The 16,588-nt window shown below is 40.4% G+C and overlaps 1 protein-coding gene across 1 annotated transcript in view; it reads right to left on the bottom strand.

Moving 5' to 3' along the window:
- Nucleotides 1-16,588, bottom strand: part of PGM5 (phosphoglucomutase 5) — a 198,798-nt gene that overhangs the window by 144,184 nt on the left and 38,026 nt on the right. The window contains exons 5-6 of the mRNA XM_032427488.1: nt 10,872-11,062; nt 10,142-10,296 (exon numbers count right to left, since the gene is read on the bottom strand). Of these exons, the coding sequence (XP_032283379.1) occupies nt 10,142-10,296; nt 10,872-11,062 (346 nt within the window). The remainder of the gene's footprint in view (nt 1-10,141; nt 10,297-10,871; nt 11,063-16,588) is intronic.

The raw sequence follows: 16,588 nt of genomic DNA, 5'->3' as shown, positions 1-16,588 counted from the left end.
CTTATTTTTTTGGCTAGAGTTACAAAATCCATTTCAAAATATAAAGCACATACAAAAAAAATACATGCCTTTTTCCTCCAAAAGAATCTTCAAGCCTAGGATGATTTATCATTATCACCCTTCATTTAAAATCATTGTTAAGTGCCAAATTTCTCTGGCAGCTTGGCAAAGCATATGCTTCAGAATTAAGCTAGGTTATCCTATCTTCCTTATATCTCTTATGCCAATAAATTTGACTAATGACCTTGAAATATTAGAACCTCTGACTCTAAATGTAAGTTGAGTCTTTTCCAAAGAAGAATTTCAGGTAGCCTATCGATATTCTGGCTCACCACAGAGAGAAAAGCAGTGCACAGAGATTCCAAAGGCCACTTGAGTCACCTGAACCTGGCCAGTCTATTAAATTCCAGCCTTGATGCTAAGAACTAGAGTTGATTTCTGACCCCAATCATAAAGGAAGACCCAAGAGAGGTGCTTTGTTTTGTTTTTAAATAAATAGGATTTGATTCTTTTTATCAATTTTATCACAGTAAAATTTACATAAAATAAAATTCATCAATTGTACAGTTCCAAGAGTCTTGACATATATATATATACTTGTATAATGATGTATGTGTAACTACCACCATAATTAAGATACATAGTTACTTCATGCTTCTTTGTAGAAATGAATGGGACAAGGGGCACCTGGGTGGTCAGTTAAGCATCCGACTCCTGATTTTGGCTCACAGGTCATGATCTCAGGATTCTGGAACTGAGCCCCATGTCTGACTCCACACTCAGCAGGGAGACTGCTTTTCCCTCTCCCTCTGCCCCTTCCTACTGCTCATGCTTTCTCGCACTCTCTCTCTCTAATAAATAAATAAAGTCTTTAAAAAAGAAAAAAAAAGAAAGAAAGAAATCCCTCCTTAAAATGGTCTTTAGTTCCCAATCACCCAGGGCAGTGTTGAGGGGCTTCTTTCAGTACTAGCTGGGTCCACCAATGGTCAAAGTGACCTGCCAAAGGCCAAAGAGGGCCAAGAAGTGGAAGGGCTGAGGATAAGATGCTGGACACCCTTGGCAATGACCATACCTTTCTAGAGATGAAGCCAAAGAATGGCAAAGAGTCCTTGCAAATGTAGTAGGCAAGAGAGAGCCGACTTCTAAAAATGGCTGTCTTTCAGTTCACGTGGGAGAGTAATGATGACTACATATTTTGGAACTCAGACCACTTAATGCTTATACAAAATTGTTTTTCTGACCAACTCTAATAGTAAAAACCAAAGATGGCTCTGAACAACTGAACAAAAGATGGTTTATCCAACATCTCCAAAGCTCTTGCAGGTTCTAGTCTTAAAATGTTAACAATTTGTTCCTTTCCCTTTAGCCAATTAATTCATAAATGCCCTCTACTAAATGTATACATGTTATCATGTGTTTATCAGACATCAACTCTTAGAAACACCAAGTAATGGGCTTCAATCATTGTTTGCCTCCTTTCCAGTAAGTGAACACAAAAACCATACAGGAAAGTAATACGAGGCATTCTCTAAATGTCCTAAGAAAAAAATCCATTCCTCATCCTACTCACTAGAGCAAGAAATAAATAATCCTGAGCTTAAGTTCAGGCTGTGGTGAGTTTTTAATTATTGAGTAGGAAATAACTGCTATGTGGTTGCTTCCTTTTATCTCACCTTGATGAAGCTGTAATCAATACCCCTGTATCATTACTACAAATCTGACTCACTACAAAGTTACCTAAATGTAAATAAAAACCATAAATCAGGCACAGTTTTATTATAGTCAAAGAAGACCATGTAATTATACATCATTTATTTTCTTCTTATCATTCAGATATAGAAAGTGTGTTGGTAGTTCACAGTACTTAACTTTGAGAATTCTGTGATTAGATCTGTGGAGTTCTAGTTAATTTTTTCTTCCAAACAAAAGGTATGCAAAAGGGAAAAAAAATCTCATTCATTTAAGAAGTGCTTATTGAGAACTATTCTGTGCCAGGCACTGGTTAAAAACTTTGCCCTTCATGGGGCTCGCTGGACATTAGGAAACAGACAAGTATGTGTTTTCAATGCCTGTGACATTTGTGATAAAATGATCTATGAAGAACCAGTTCCATATGGTGCTTTGGGGTGGAGAGAACACAACACCAAAGGAGGACTTAGTAAGAAGGCAATGCTTGACTCTAGCCTTGAAAAATAAGGAAGGACAACGTGGGATGGGGTGGGGCAAGGGGAACACATTTCAAGGAAAGACAGCAGCTTGTGCAAAGGCCCAGCAGTGTGAAAGGCCATTGCACTTGGGGAATTGTAAGCAGCACAACACATCTACGGGGCAGGGTAAAAAATGTAGGCAGGAGTGAGATGTTCCTAATCAGGAAATTTTGCATGCTTTAGAATCTGGACATGAGATCTCATTGTGCAGGTATTTGACACTACCAACAGATTTTAAGCAAGGGAGGGAGAAGTATGGATTTCTGCTTGGGGTGGTTCAGAATGTGAATGAAAAAGAGGAGGTCTGGAGGCAGGGAGACCAGTTAATCGACTATTGCAATAGTTCAAGCAAAAGATAATGAGAATCTGAACTAGGAAAGTAAAAGTAGGGATGGGGAAGAAAGAATGGTTCAGGGAACCTTTAAGTAGCTTTTCTGACAGAACTCAGTGATTAATGGTGCCTTGGGAATAAGGAAGAAGTAGAAGTCTAGGATTATTCCAAGGTTTATAATTTGGGTGATAGGTGATTCACCCAGATAGTACACATAAAAACGAAATGCAATTTTCAGGGAAAATCGGAAAAGTTGCTATTTATACATATTAAATTTGAGTTGCCCACACAGAGCTGTCTATTGACAGCAATCTGGATATAGAGCTCAGTGGTAAAATTTTCATACAGGATATACTTGAACATATTTATCTACTGAAGCAAAATAATTCCCATCATTCTGTAGCAGAAACAATGTATGGGAGACTAAGTAATTAGATATTAGCTCAGATCACTATCTCTCCCATTACTCTGGTCCATCATGACTGATCTTAGAGACAAAAAAACACAGATCCAAAGGATGCAGTAAAAACCAAGGTCATTGTAGATCAGTAGATACTTACATACTTATAGGATTAACACTGTCTGGATTCCAAAAACCAGCTGAATATATTCAAGATAAAGCTACAGTACATATTTCAGATTGGGGATTGGCAACAAATAGCTGTAGACTATATTCTGAAAAATAAGAATTTTCACACGTATTGGGGGCTATTTCTAATCCCAGCATCATAGCCGGGTCCGGCTGCATGTTTCTGATGTTTGGTCCTACCCATAACCCCCTCTAGTTGTCCTTGCCTGGCTATCCCATCTAAGGAGCATGCTTCATTTCCTATGAGCACATGGTAAAATTTGTATCTATGCTTTCTCTTTACTTCTTATTGTTTGTCTTCTCCATCAGACTCTAAGTTCCCCCAGGGCAAGGGACCATGTCTAGGACACAAAAGACCCTTAGTAACTATTCTTGAGTGAGTAAATGGTGAACAAAAGGGGTGGCACAGATAGCCAAGAAAAGGTAGAAAAGGATTAATTCCCTTCACCGCCACATTTATGGGTGGTGGGCCTTCTATGGCCTCCCTTCCAGTCAAAACATACTTTTCAGATCTGGATCCCTTGCAGTGTACTCAAGGATGCTGCTAGCGGTGTGTGAGGCTGTAAATAACTCTAATGAGAAGGGCTCAAGTCTTCGTGTGTCTGCCTTGTTTTGCACAGCACTCGGCACACTCCCAAGCACAGATGGGCTCTTCATAAATATTATTGAAGGATGATGACACAGAGGATTATTTAATGCTTCTGCATGGGGTGGAGACAGACCTCGGGCCACAAATATACTTTGAATGTGCTTTACTTCTCAAATCATTTGAACCAAAATGATTTCAGCCTCACAGACTCATCTGCAACTACAAATCAGACACATTCAGAAGGACAAAACTCCAAAAGAATGCCATTTTCAAGGCTGAAACTGCATTATTCTGGGGTAAATGGAGTCCTTGTTTCAGTAACACTGTAAGAGTAGAAATTAAAGACCCTGAAAGTCTTCCCTCAGGGAACAACGATTATCTATGAACAATGACATTTTGCCTGAATAATTCATCAGTTTCAAGGGTACAGGCCCCCCCTGATTCTGGAATCCCAAGAGTTTAGGCAAGTGCACCATTTAATGTGTCTCAAGTACTCAGTTGTCATTCTTCTGGGTCCTGGCACTTTCAGGCACATTCCAATGATTTTATTCATTTAAAAAAAAATAAAAACTGTAAGGTAAACCATGGTCAAGATAAGATTTTGAAGCTGTATTTATTTTATCTAAGAAGAAAGAAGCTCATAAAGTGTCCATCATGAGAATCCACCTGGGAGCTACACAAAAGATCAAATACCCAAAACAAATCACCACGTCAAAGCCCCACAGGATTCTGGATCCCAACCAGCAAGCATGAATAATCCTTTTAAATGGTCACTTACATATCAGAACAGGCCCTTTGTGAAATTTCTAAGCAAGGCCTCTGGTTTCCTACTGAAACAGAGTTTTATTGGGAGGGAGAGGACAAAGTGAAATCAAGAACTGCCGGGAAATGTCCGGGAGAAAAGGGGACAAATGGTTTTTGTTGTCAGAGTGAAACCTGCCTCTCCTGGCCAGGGTTTGGAAAGTTGCTGGCTATCCCCCAGGAGAGTTGGGCAATATTCTCAACTAGTTTCTCAGGGACCATCTTGATCCAGTGGTAGTTACTGGGCAGATGGAATTGTACACTAGAAGACCCAGTTACAAATCCTGGGTCACTTTCTGATTAGCTGTGTAACCTTGTACAAGTCACTTAACCTCTCTGATACATGGTTCAACATCTTGAAGATGGTGAGAGGCATGCCTTCCCAATTACCCACTAAATTCATGCAAAGATCAAGTGAAATCAAATGTACACAAGTTCTTTCGAAATTATAAAATTCTGTATAAGTGAAAGGTGTTATTATTAAATATGCTATTATTAAATATTTAATAAATTATTAAATAATATTAAGTAACCTACATAGCAATCAGGATCCTGTATGACCCTGAGTCTTCAATGTCTAAAGATGGCTCCATTTTTGCCTTTTTCTCCAGTTTTATTGAATCCTTTTTTTTCTTCCTTTTTAATGGAAGGATATAAAAAGGTAAATGGAAAAAAATGTGGAATAATATACCCTACTCTTTGGTGCCACTAGGCACTGAGTTTGGATTATAGCATGAGCTTGATATCAATATCCCCTGAGGGAGAGAAGTAAAGTGGGGAGCATCCAAAAGATTCTTCCTGGTGGAAGAATCCAAGGTCAAGATACAAAAATCAGTTGTATTTCTAATTGCTAGCAGCAACCAACTGGAAAATTAAATTTATAAAACTATTCCACTTATAATAGCATTAGAAACATAGAAAATACTCAGAAATAAATTTAACAAAAATTGTGTGAGACCTCTACAGTAAACCACAAAACATACATAAGAGAAATTAAACTAGAAAATATGTAAGAGAAAGTAAAGAAAACTAAAATGAAGAGATAAATCATATTTGTCAACTGGAGATCTCAATATTATTAAAATGCAATTCTCCCCAAATTATTCTATAGATTCTACTCAATCCCAATCAAAACTGTCACAATTGGTAGACATTGACAAGTTGATTCTAAAATGTATATAGAAATACAAAAAAAAGCTAGGATGTATCATTTTTTTAATTTGGCCAAGAAGAAAAAAACACTTGGGGGATTCACTTGATTTCAATGCTTACTTTAAAGGTTTAATAATCAAGACAGTATAATATTGGCATAAGGATAGGCAAAAAGATCAATGAGAGAAAATAGAGAATCCTGAAATAGACCCAAACAGATATGGTCAACAAAGGCACCAAGAGGAAAAAAAAATTCTTTTCAATGACCAAGGTTGGAACTACTGGATATAGGAGAGAAGTAAACCTTGACCCCTGCCTTTCACCACACACAAAAATTAATTCAAAATCATCACAGACTGAAATGTGAAGATTAAAACTACAACAATCCTAGAAGAAAACATAGGGAAAACATCTTTCTGACCTTTGGGCAAGCAGAGACTTCTTGCAGAGGACAAAAAGTATATACTAACTATACAAGAAAATATTAATAAATGAAACTTCATCAAAATGTAAAACTTCTGCTCATCAAAAGGCACCACTAACAATATGAAAAGGCAAGCAACAGGCAGGGAGAAAATACTTGCAATACATATAGCTGACAAAAGACATTAGCCAGAATATATAAAGAACTTCTATAAATCAATAACAAAAAACAACCTAATTTTTTAATTGAGCAAATGTATATGAACTGATACATAACAAAAAAGTTACACAAATGGACAATAAGCTTATGAAAAGGAGCTCAACATCACCGGTTATGACAATGATGCAAACCTAAGCCAAAAGAAAAATGAAAATTTCAAAGCACAGAAGGCTTACTTGGCAGGAGACTTGCAGGATATAAATGTGCATTTGGGACTTGTGTTTTAAGGACCGCAATATCTTTTTGGCTTGAGGGCCATGCAAAGGGCTTTTTCCTTCATCCTCATCAAAATGGAACCACAAATCACCATGGTTTGTATGTATGTTTTGTGGTTTACAAACCATCTATCTTTGGAATAGATACCAAAGACTCAAGGAGACTCAGAGTGAGGTTCAAGAGATGTCTCTCCACCCCACCCCATCAGATCTTGCTTTTAATTTCCCTCTTCTAAAAGATCTGCTTCTCAACAACCTGCTGACACCCCAGGGTCTTGACCCTGACTGCTCTCAGAATCAAAGTATACAAAGATCCCCAGGATATAAGTAATGTGGGACTGGTATCTGTGGAGGATATGGAACCACACAGTGATCAGAGCGTGTCGCATCGTCCCTTCAACTCAGCAAGGGTCAACACCCAAATGCTACTCACACTATAGGGAGAGTAGGGTAAGCAAAAGCAGCTGAATGTCAAATCGATACCAAGTGAATTTGAGAGTAAGCATGCCAAAGAATGGGCTCTATTTGTTAAAAGTGGTAAGAGGCTTGAAATGGAACTCCAGTTTCAGCCTTAGTCTCTGAGAACCTTTAGGAGAAAGATGAAGTTCCCATTTAAAAGAAAAAATCAAGACCAATTAAATCTATGTGAGGTGGGGAGGGGAACCCACATGGCTGGAGGAGCAACACCCTGAGTTACAGAAGCCAAGGGTTGGGGAGCAGGCCTGGGGAGCTCAGAAGAGCTCGTTAGGACTCCTGAGTTGTTGGCTGAGAACAGAGGTTCTCGGGGAGGGGGGGGCGTGCGCAGCAGACAAGTGCATGCCCTTTATTCTGGCTGCCTGGCACATCTGCCCCATCTTCTCCCGCTCCTGCCTAGACACTGTCTTGCTTCTCATTTGTCGTCTCTACTGAGGCCTGGAGCAGAACGGCCCTGGAACCCATGCCCTGCTCCACAGCTCTAGGAGCCTCATTTGCGCCCCACCCCCAGGATAAGGCCTGGCCAGTGGTCAGCCCACTATCCCATGGGCAGGGGAAAAGAGGAATGGATCCCTCATCCTGCCTTCTCATTCTTCCCACTGAGGCTCCACTTCCTGGGGTGGTGACTGTGCTGTGGGTCCCTCTCCTCATTCTTGTCCAGCCTCATCTCCTCGCTTCTGAGGGTGGGACCAAGGGCAACATGAAGCACGGGGGAGCACTTGAGATTAGAGGGCATGACTAACATAGGCCTCACCCGGGGAGCTGTCACCTGGAAGCCTGAGCAGCCAAGGGTGTCACATCAGCACTTGAAACTCAGAGTAAGCCATGCAGCTTCCTCGGAGGCCCTTGTCCCCTCTCTGGGTTCCTATGGATCTTACAGTCCCACCACCCCACGTGGAGTAGTACTGCAGAGTCATTGAGACCATGCACTCCAGGGGCGCCTGGGTGGCTCAGTCGGTTAAGCGTCTGACTCTTGATTTCAGCTCAGGTCATGATCTCAGGGTTGTGAGATCGAGCCCCACGTTGGGCTCTGCACTGAGTGTGGAGCCTGCTTAAGATTCTCTCTCTCCCTCTCCCTCTGCCCCAACCCCTGCTCTCTCTCTTTCTCTCTGACGCGCACCCGCACCGCTCAAAAAAAAAAAAAAAAGACCCTGCACTCTGGAGCTGGAGTGGCTTGGTTAGAATCCCAGTTCCACCCTTGCTAGGCCCTGATCTTGACCAAGTTATTTAACTTCCCTGTACCTCAGTTCCTTCATCTGTAAAATGGGCTCACAGTGTAGTTATGATGACTATAAAGTTTACGGAATGTGCTTACAGCAGTGCCCAGCACAGAGTTAGAAAATCAAAATCAGGGCACCTGGGTGGCTCAGTCGTTGGGCGTCTGCCTTCAGCTCAGGTCATGATCCCAGGGTCCTGGGATCGAGTCCCACATCGGGCTCCCTGCTCCGCAGGAAGCCCGCTTCTCCCTCTCCCACTCCCCCTGCTTGTGTTCCTGCTCTCGCTGTGTCTCTCTCTGTCAAATAAATAAATAAAATCTTAAAAAAAAAAAAAAAGGAAAATCAAAATTAGTAAGGAAAGGGTACTGGCACAAAAAGAGACATATAGATCAATGGAACAGAACAATAAAGAGCTCAGAAATAAATCCATGCTTATATATTCAATTAATCTATGACAAAGGAGGCAAGAATATACAATGGGGAAAAGACAGTCTGTTCAATAAATGATGTTGGGAAAACTGGACAGTTACATTCAAAAGAATGGAATTGGACCACTTTCTTACACCATGCACAAAAATAAACTCAAAATGAATTAAAAACCTAAATGTGAGACCTGAAACCATAAAACTCCTAGAAGAAAACATAGGCAGTAATTTTTTGGCTGTCAGCCACAGAAATATCTTCCACTGATAAAACAAAAAGACCACCTACTGAACGGGAGCAGATATTTGCAAATGACATATCCAATAAGGGGTTAATATCCAAAATATATAAAAAAACTTATTCAACTCAATCATAAAAATACAAATTATCCAATTAAAAGTGGGCAGAGGATCTGAATAGACATTTTTCCAAAGAAAACATCCAGATAGCAATACACACACACATGAAAAATGCTCAACATCATTCACCATCAGGGAAATGCAAATCAAAACCACATGAGATATCATTTCATACCTCAGAATGGCTAGAATAAAGAAGACAAGAAATAACAAATGTTGGCGAGGATGCGGAGAAAAAGGAACCCTCGTGCACTGTTGGTGGGGATGGAAATTGATACAGCCACTGTGGAAAAGAGTATAAAAGGCCCTCAAAAACTTAAAAATACAATTACTATATGATCCAGTAATTCCACTACTGTGTGTTTACTCAAAGAAAATGAAAACACTAATTTGAAAAGATAGGCGCACCCCTATGTTTATTGCAGCATTATTTATAATAGCCAAGATATGGAAGCAACCCAAGTGTCCACCCATACATGAATGGATAAAGAAGAAATGGTATACATAGAAATGGAATATTACTCAATTATTAAATATAATATGATATAATGCTAAGGGAAATAAGTCCATCAAAGAAAAACAAATATCATATGATTTCACTTGTATATGGAATTTAAGAAACGAAAATAAGACACAAACAAAACGCCAGACTCTTAAGAACAGAGAACACACTGACGGTTCCCAGAGGGGAGGTGGGTGGGGGGATGGGTGAAATAGGTGAAGGGTATCGAGAGTACACTCATCATGATGAGCACTGAATAATGTATAGAATTGTTGAATCATATTGTACACCTGAAACTAATATAAAACTGTATGTTAATTATACTTCAATTTTTTAAAAAAGGAAATAATATTTTGTACTCACTAGAAGTGCTAAAATAAAAGACTGGCAAAAAAAAATGAGGCACAGAGATCACATGTCTCTCAAGTTCCCACAGCTAAGAAGTGGCAGAACCAAGAATCAAGTTCAGGCCACATGATTCTTCATGCCCCTGCCAAGTGCACTATACAGGTCTCTAAGTTCCCATACTTCCCACAATTCCCACGGGAGGCGGGGGAGAATGAGCGACAGCTAATGATGAAGGGGACACTGACATCAGAAACCTACCATGAAGTTCTTCACGGTGACATCCTTGCTTACCTGTCCAGGGCCGTGCTGGTGGGCATACTCCTCCCAAACCCTCGAACCCCCATCTGACGGAAATATGGAATGCAAGAGAGGTTGGCAGCAATGATGGCCAGTGAGTCAGAAGGGCTCACAAAGAAGCCATTTCGGCCTAGAATCATATAACGGTCCTGTCAGAAGGAATGGGTGAAAATGATCAGACAGAGGCATCCGCTGCTAGCACGCCATTCCCATAATCATCACAAGCTTCTCTACCGCCATTCCATATTTAAACAACCTAAAACAGCTTGAATGAACCCAGAGGGCATGAGAAACCTTCTTTTAAATTCCTGAGTATTGTAGGGCCCAGGACCTTGACACAGTTAGGAATGTGTCCCACCTGTTGAAATGTGGATGACTATCTCAAGCTTCAGTAGCCTCCATATACTTATACAAGAATTATTGCTGAAATACCTTGTTCCTCAAGATGGCAATTTTAACAAAACCAACCATAAATAAAGATTTATTGCATGAATATTTTTTTAAAGAAATAACCTTTTTATAACATAATGATACCCTGGAACTAAGAAAACTAAAAGCTATTTAATTGCAATACAGAAGAGCCATTAAAAAGAAGAGCAGAGGCAGAACCAGTTAGGGTTCAAATGCCCCATACGTATCAGCCAGCCCCATGAATTCTCTGGCTTCCGATGCTTGGCTTATTATCTGGTAAAAGGGTCAGCAGGCAGGAAATTTTCCTACTTACCCCATCAGCATCAAATGCAGCCCCAAATCCATATTCTCCTCCTTTCATAGCTTCCAGAAGGGTTGTTGCATATGTCAGGTTTGGGTCAGGATGCTGCCCTCCAAAATCTTCCAAGGGAACACAGTTTATTGCAGAATTGGCTGGAGCTCCCAGCTCATCACACAAGACTTTTCTCACGTAGGGTCCCATGACTAAAAAGAGGTAAGTGGCAATATGAAATCTTTGCAGAAACCCCCAAGAGTGTTCTGTTCTGGTTAGAACAAGAAAGACCATTTAATAGCACAGGATAAAAATTCTACAAGCTTTGTCAAGACACAACACAGAGTACTACTTATTTCAGTTACTATTCATTGAGTACCTACCATGTGCCAATTGCTATGCTGGGCATATAGATGTATCCAATAACCAGTTACATAAAATTTTTCTCCAAAACTTTTCTAATATGTTGCCAGAAAGAAACCAACTACTTAATAATGATCCATTGTGTATTGCTTTTTGTGTATTAAAAAAATTTGGCTAAATATAGGCAAAAACACTAAAGGCTCTAGGAATGTTCTTTGTCTCTGCAATCATTTTAACTCTGCCAAGTATATAGTTGGACACTGTAAACCACAGAAGCATATAAAACTAAGCATATTTTGCAAAATAATTGCTAAGAAATTGTATTTTCCAGTTCAACACATTTATGGAGCGCCTAACGTGGAATTCCTATGTTAAGAATAGAAACATCATATTCAAGGGATGCAAATCACACTGATTCTACATTACTGGGCTCTTAATCCAGTAGTGGGATGGGTCAAATCTACAGGTGAGTGATTGCAGTGGTAAGACTGGTACTATGCAATGGATATTTATAAAACAAATTAGATCCAATGGCTTATGAGAAGAAACAACCACAGGTAAAGTTTCAAGAAAGAGGGCAGAATTTCTGGAGGGACTTGAAGAGAGAATATAAATTTGATAGAGATGGGGAGTAGGGATGCCATCCAAATGGAAAGGACATTATGAACAAGGGAATGGAGCCTGAGTTAGAACATACAGCAGATCTGGGGACCAGCATGTAATCCTGTTGGCTGAAATATATGTAAAGCATTGCTTTCCATTTAATTTCCACTAGTACAACACAACCCTCAAACACTGAATATCTTTTGATTTTGCTTGTCCAGCACTTATTTCCCCTTCCTCTAGTTGCAATATTTTGGGTTTCCTTTGGAGAATAAATCCCTTCCCCATCTTAGTTCTTATGGCTAAATCCCACTTCTCCCAAGACTGAGAAGGTGACCTAGGTCTGCCCAATCAATATCCTCCATCCCTCAGCCAGAGTAATTGATTCAGAGATGGACATATAGTATAAGCTAGGCAATGAGGCTCAAAACCAGATATATTGCTTAAAATATTTAGAAAGAGAAACTGTCTTCCCTCTAGGCCAGATGATGCGAGGGCAAGAACCTGAAAAATCCTTTTCTGGGGAATATGATCAGCCCAATAAGAAAGAAAAAAAAGCCCAACCAGATGATCTCAGAGTAAAGCCCATGGAGGATGAGCTCCACACAGGGGCTCAGATCTCCCAACAAAATTTTTAGTGCCTCATTCTTAAATGTGCCAGACAGCCAAGGATCACCAAACTTTTGAAAAATGCGATTAACATGAGATCAAAACAAAAAGAGTAAAGAGCAACCTAGAGGAAACAGAAACTATACAGAGAAAAGAAAACTTTTAAAATATATATCAGCAATATTTTTTTGTAAGTGTACTTTTTCATTAATACTGCAATTAGCATAATTATAGGATATTAAATATTTTCAAATGTAAAGGTCATAAAAAACAATTTTCTTTTTGAAGATTTTATTTATTTATTTATTTGAAAGTGAGAGCAAAAGAGAAAGAGAATGAGCCAGGGGAGGGGCAGAGGGAGAGGGAGAAGCAGGCTCCCTGCTAAGCAGGGAGCCTGATGTGGGGCTCAATCCCAGGACCCTGGGACTATGACCTGAGCCGAAGGCAGATGCTTAAATGACTAAGCCATCCAGGTGTCCCCATAAAAAAAAAACTTACAATTAAATATATCATTGGTTTAAAATACAGATGATAGGAGAGGAGGAGCAAGATGGCAGAGGAGTAGGAGACCTAAGTTTCGTCTGGTCCCAGGAATTCAGCTAGATAGTTATCAAACCATTCTGAACACCTACGAACTCAACAAGAGAGCAAAGAAAAGAATAGCAGCAACTCTCTGAACAGAAAAGCAACCACTTTCTGGAAGGTAGGACGTGCAGAGAAGTGAATCCAAGGTGATATTCAGGAAGATAGACCGCAGGGGGAGGGGGCCTCCGTCAGCCCCTACCGGCAAGTGATAGAGCAGCGGAGCACAAAACCAGAACTTTTAGAAGTCGGCTCCGCTGAGGGACGTCACTCCAGTGGCTAAGCGGGGGATGGAACCCTCACTGGGACAGTGTGGTCTCAGGACCCTCGGGGTCACAGAAAGACCAGGGGTGCCTGAGTGTGGCACAGCTCCCAAGTATCGGAGCGGGGAGCCAGATGCAGAGACGGAGCTGAGGAGTGGGCTCTCAGCTCGGGGTTGCCATAAACCGTGATCCGCGGCACAGTCAGGCCACTGCTCCTCCAGCAGGGATCCAACAAGCAGCAGATCCGGGGAGACTCCCCTTCTTCCCCTGGGAGGAGTGGCGCAGGAGCGCACCGCAGGGATCTGCTGGGTTTGGAGACTCCACACGGGGTCGGGTGCCAGAGATAGAAACGCTCACTCACAGGCCGGGTGAGCACAGAGTGCAGCCAGAGACCGGGGAGACGGGAGTGACTGACTGCTTTTCTCTGGGGGCGCACTGAGGAGTGGGGCCTCGAGTTCTAGGCTCCTCCAGGGCGGAGATTGGGAGGCTGCCATTTTCACTCTCGGCCTCCAAAGCTGTACGGAAAGCTTGCAGGGAACAAAAGCTCCTGAGAGCAAACCCGAGCAGATTACTCAGTCTGGACCGGCAAGGGCAGGGCAATTCCGCCTCCGGCAAAGACATTTGGGAACCATGGCAAAAGGCCCCTGCCCCAGAAGATTAGCAAGAACAGCCAGCCAAGACCAAGTTTACCAATCAAGGAGAATGGCAGAACTCCAGCGCTAGGGGAATATGCACATAGAATTCATGGATTTTTTCCCACGAATCTTTAGTCTTTGAAAGTTAATTTTTTAAATTTTCTTTATTTTTTTCTTTTTCTATTTTTTTTAATTTGTCATCTTTCCTTTTTCAACCAACATCTTATCGATCCCTTTTTTAAAAATCATTTTAATTTTCATTTTTAGAGTCATATTCTATCCCTTCATTGTAGTTAACCTTATTTTTTCTATATATATAAGTTTTTCTGTCTTTAAAATTTTGGGGTACAGTTTCTTCTAACAGAGCAAAATATACCCTAAATCTCTAGTGTATGGCTCTGTTTTAGTCTCCTGCCTGATCACATTCTCTCCCTTTTTTTCTTTCTTTTCTAAACCAACTTCTTATCTTACAAATTCCTTTTATAAAATCTCTTATAATTTTCATCTTTACAGTCATATTCTGTCCCTTCATTTTATTTACCTTTATTTTAGTACATATATGTTTTTCTTTCTTTAAAAATTTGGGAGGCAGTTTCTTCTAACAGACCAAAATATGCCTGAAATCTAGTGTGTGGCTCTAATCTATTCACCAGCCTGATCATATTCTTTTTTTTTTCTTCTTTCCCTTTCTATTCCCCCCGTTCTCGGGTCCCTTCTGATTTGTTTAGTGTATATTTTTCTGGGGTCATTGTTACACTTTTAGCATTTTGTTCTCTTATTCATCTATTCTCCTCCAGACAAAATGACAAGACGGAAAAAATCACCTCAACAAAAAGAACAAGAGGCAGTACCGACTGCCAGGGACTTAATACGGACATTAGTAAAATGTCGGAACTAGAGTTCAGAATGATGATTATAAAGATACTAGTTGGGCTTGCAAAAAACATGGAAGATACTAGAGAATCCCTTTCTGGAGAAATAAAAGAACTAAAATCTATCCAAGTCGAAATCAAAAAGACTATTAATGAGGTGCAATCAAAAATGGAGGCTCTAAAAGCTAGGATAAATGAGGCAGAAGAGAGAATTAGTGATACAGAAGACCAAATGATGGAAAATAAAGAAGCTGAGAAAAAGAGAGATAAACAACTCCTGGATCACGAGGGCAGAATTCGAGAGATAAGTGATACCATAAGATGAAACAATATTAGAATACTTGGGATCCCAGAAAAAGAAAGGGGGGGGGAGAAGGTATATTGAAGCAAATTATAGCAGAGAACTTCCCTAATTTGGGGAAGGAAACAGGCATCAAAATCCAGGAGGCATGGAGAACCCCCTCTCAAAATCAATAAAAATAGGTCAACACCCCGACATCTAATAGTAAAACTTACAAGTCTCAGAGACAAAGAGAAAATCCTGAAAGCAGCTCGGGACAAGAGGTCAGTAACCTACAATGGTAGAAACATTAGAATGGCAGCAGACCTATCCACAGAGACCTGGCAGGCCAGAGAGGACTGGCATGATATATTCAGAGCACTAAACAAGAAAAATATGCAGCCAAGAATACTATATCCAGCTAGGCTTCATTGAAAATAGAAGGAGCGATAAAAAGCTTCCAGTACAAACAAAAACTAAAAGAATTTGCAAACACGAAACCAGCCCTACAAGAAATATTGAAAGGGGTCCTCTAAGCAAAGAGAGAGCCTAAAAGTAACACAGACCAGAAAGGAACACAGACAATATACAGTAACAGTCACCTTACAGGAAATACAATGGCACTAAATTCATATCTTTCAATAGTTACCCTAAATGTAAATGGGCTAAATGCCCCAATCAAAAGACACAGGGTATCAGAGTGGATAAAAAAAAAGACTCATCAATATGCTGCCTGCAAGAGACTCATTTTAGACACAAAGACACCTCCAGATTGAAAGTGAGGGGGTGGAAAACCATCCATGCTAATGGACACCAAAAGAAAGCTGGGGTGGCAATCCTTATATCAGACAAATTAGATTTTAAAGATTTTTTTTTTTAATTTTTATTTATTTGACAGAGAGAGAGACAGCGAGAGAGGGAACACAAGCAGGGGGAGAGGGAGAAGGAGAAACAGGCCTCCCGCGGAGCAGGGAGCCCAATGTGGGGCTCGATCCCAGGACCCTGGGATCATGACCTGAGCCGAAGGCAGATGCTTAATGACTGAGCCACCCAGGTGCCCCAGACAAATTAGATTTTAAGCCAAAGACTATAATAGGAGATGAGGAAGGACACTATATTCTACTTAAAGGGTCTATCCAACAAGAAGATCTAACAATTGTAAATATCTATGCCCCTAACATGGGAGCAGCCAATTACATAAGCCAATTAATAACAAAAGCAAAGAAACACATCGACAACAATACAATAATAGTAAGGGACTTTAATAGCCCCCTCACTGAAATGGACAGATCATCTAAGCAAAAGATCAACAAGGAAATAAAGGCTTTAAATGACACACTGGACCAGATGGACTTCACAGATATATTCAGAACATTCCATCCCAAAGCAACAGAATACACATTCTTCTCTAGTGCTCATGGAACGTTCTCCAGAATAGATCATATCCTAGGTCACAAATCAGGTCTCAACCGGTACCAAAAGATTGGGATCATTCCCTGCCTATTTTCAGACCACAATGCTTGGAAACTAG

This window comes from Phoca vitulina, unplaced genomic scaffold (genome assembly GCF_004348235.1).
Source record: "Phoca vitulina isolate PV1807 unplaced genomic scaffold, GSC_HSeal_1.0 scaffold37, whole genome shotgun sequence".
NCBI classification, from domain to species: Eukaryota; Metazoa; Chordata; class Mammalia; order Carnivora; family Phocidae; genus Phoca; species Phoca vitulina.
Note: the sequence above shows the minus strand (reverse complement) of the source record. Positions and strands in the feature narration are given on the sequence as shown.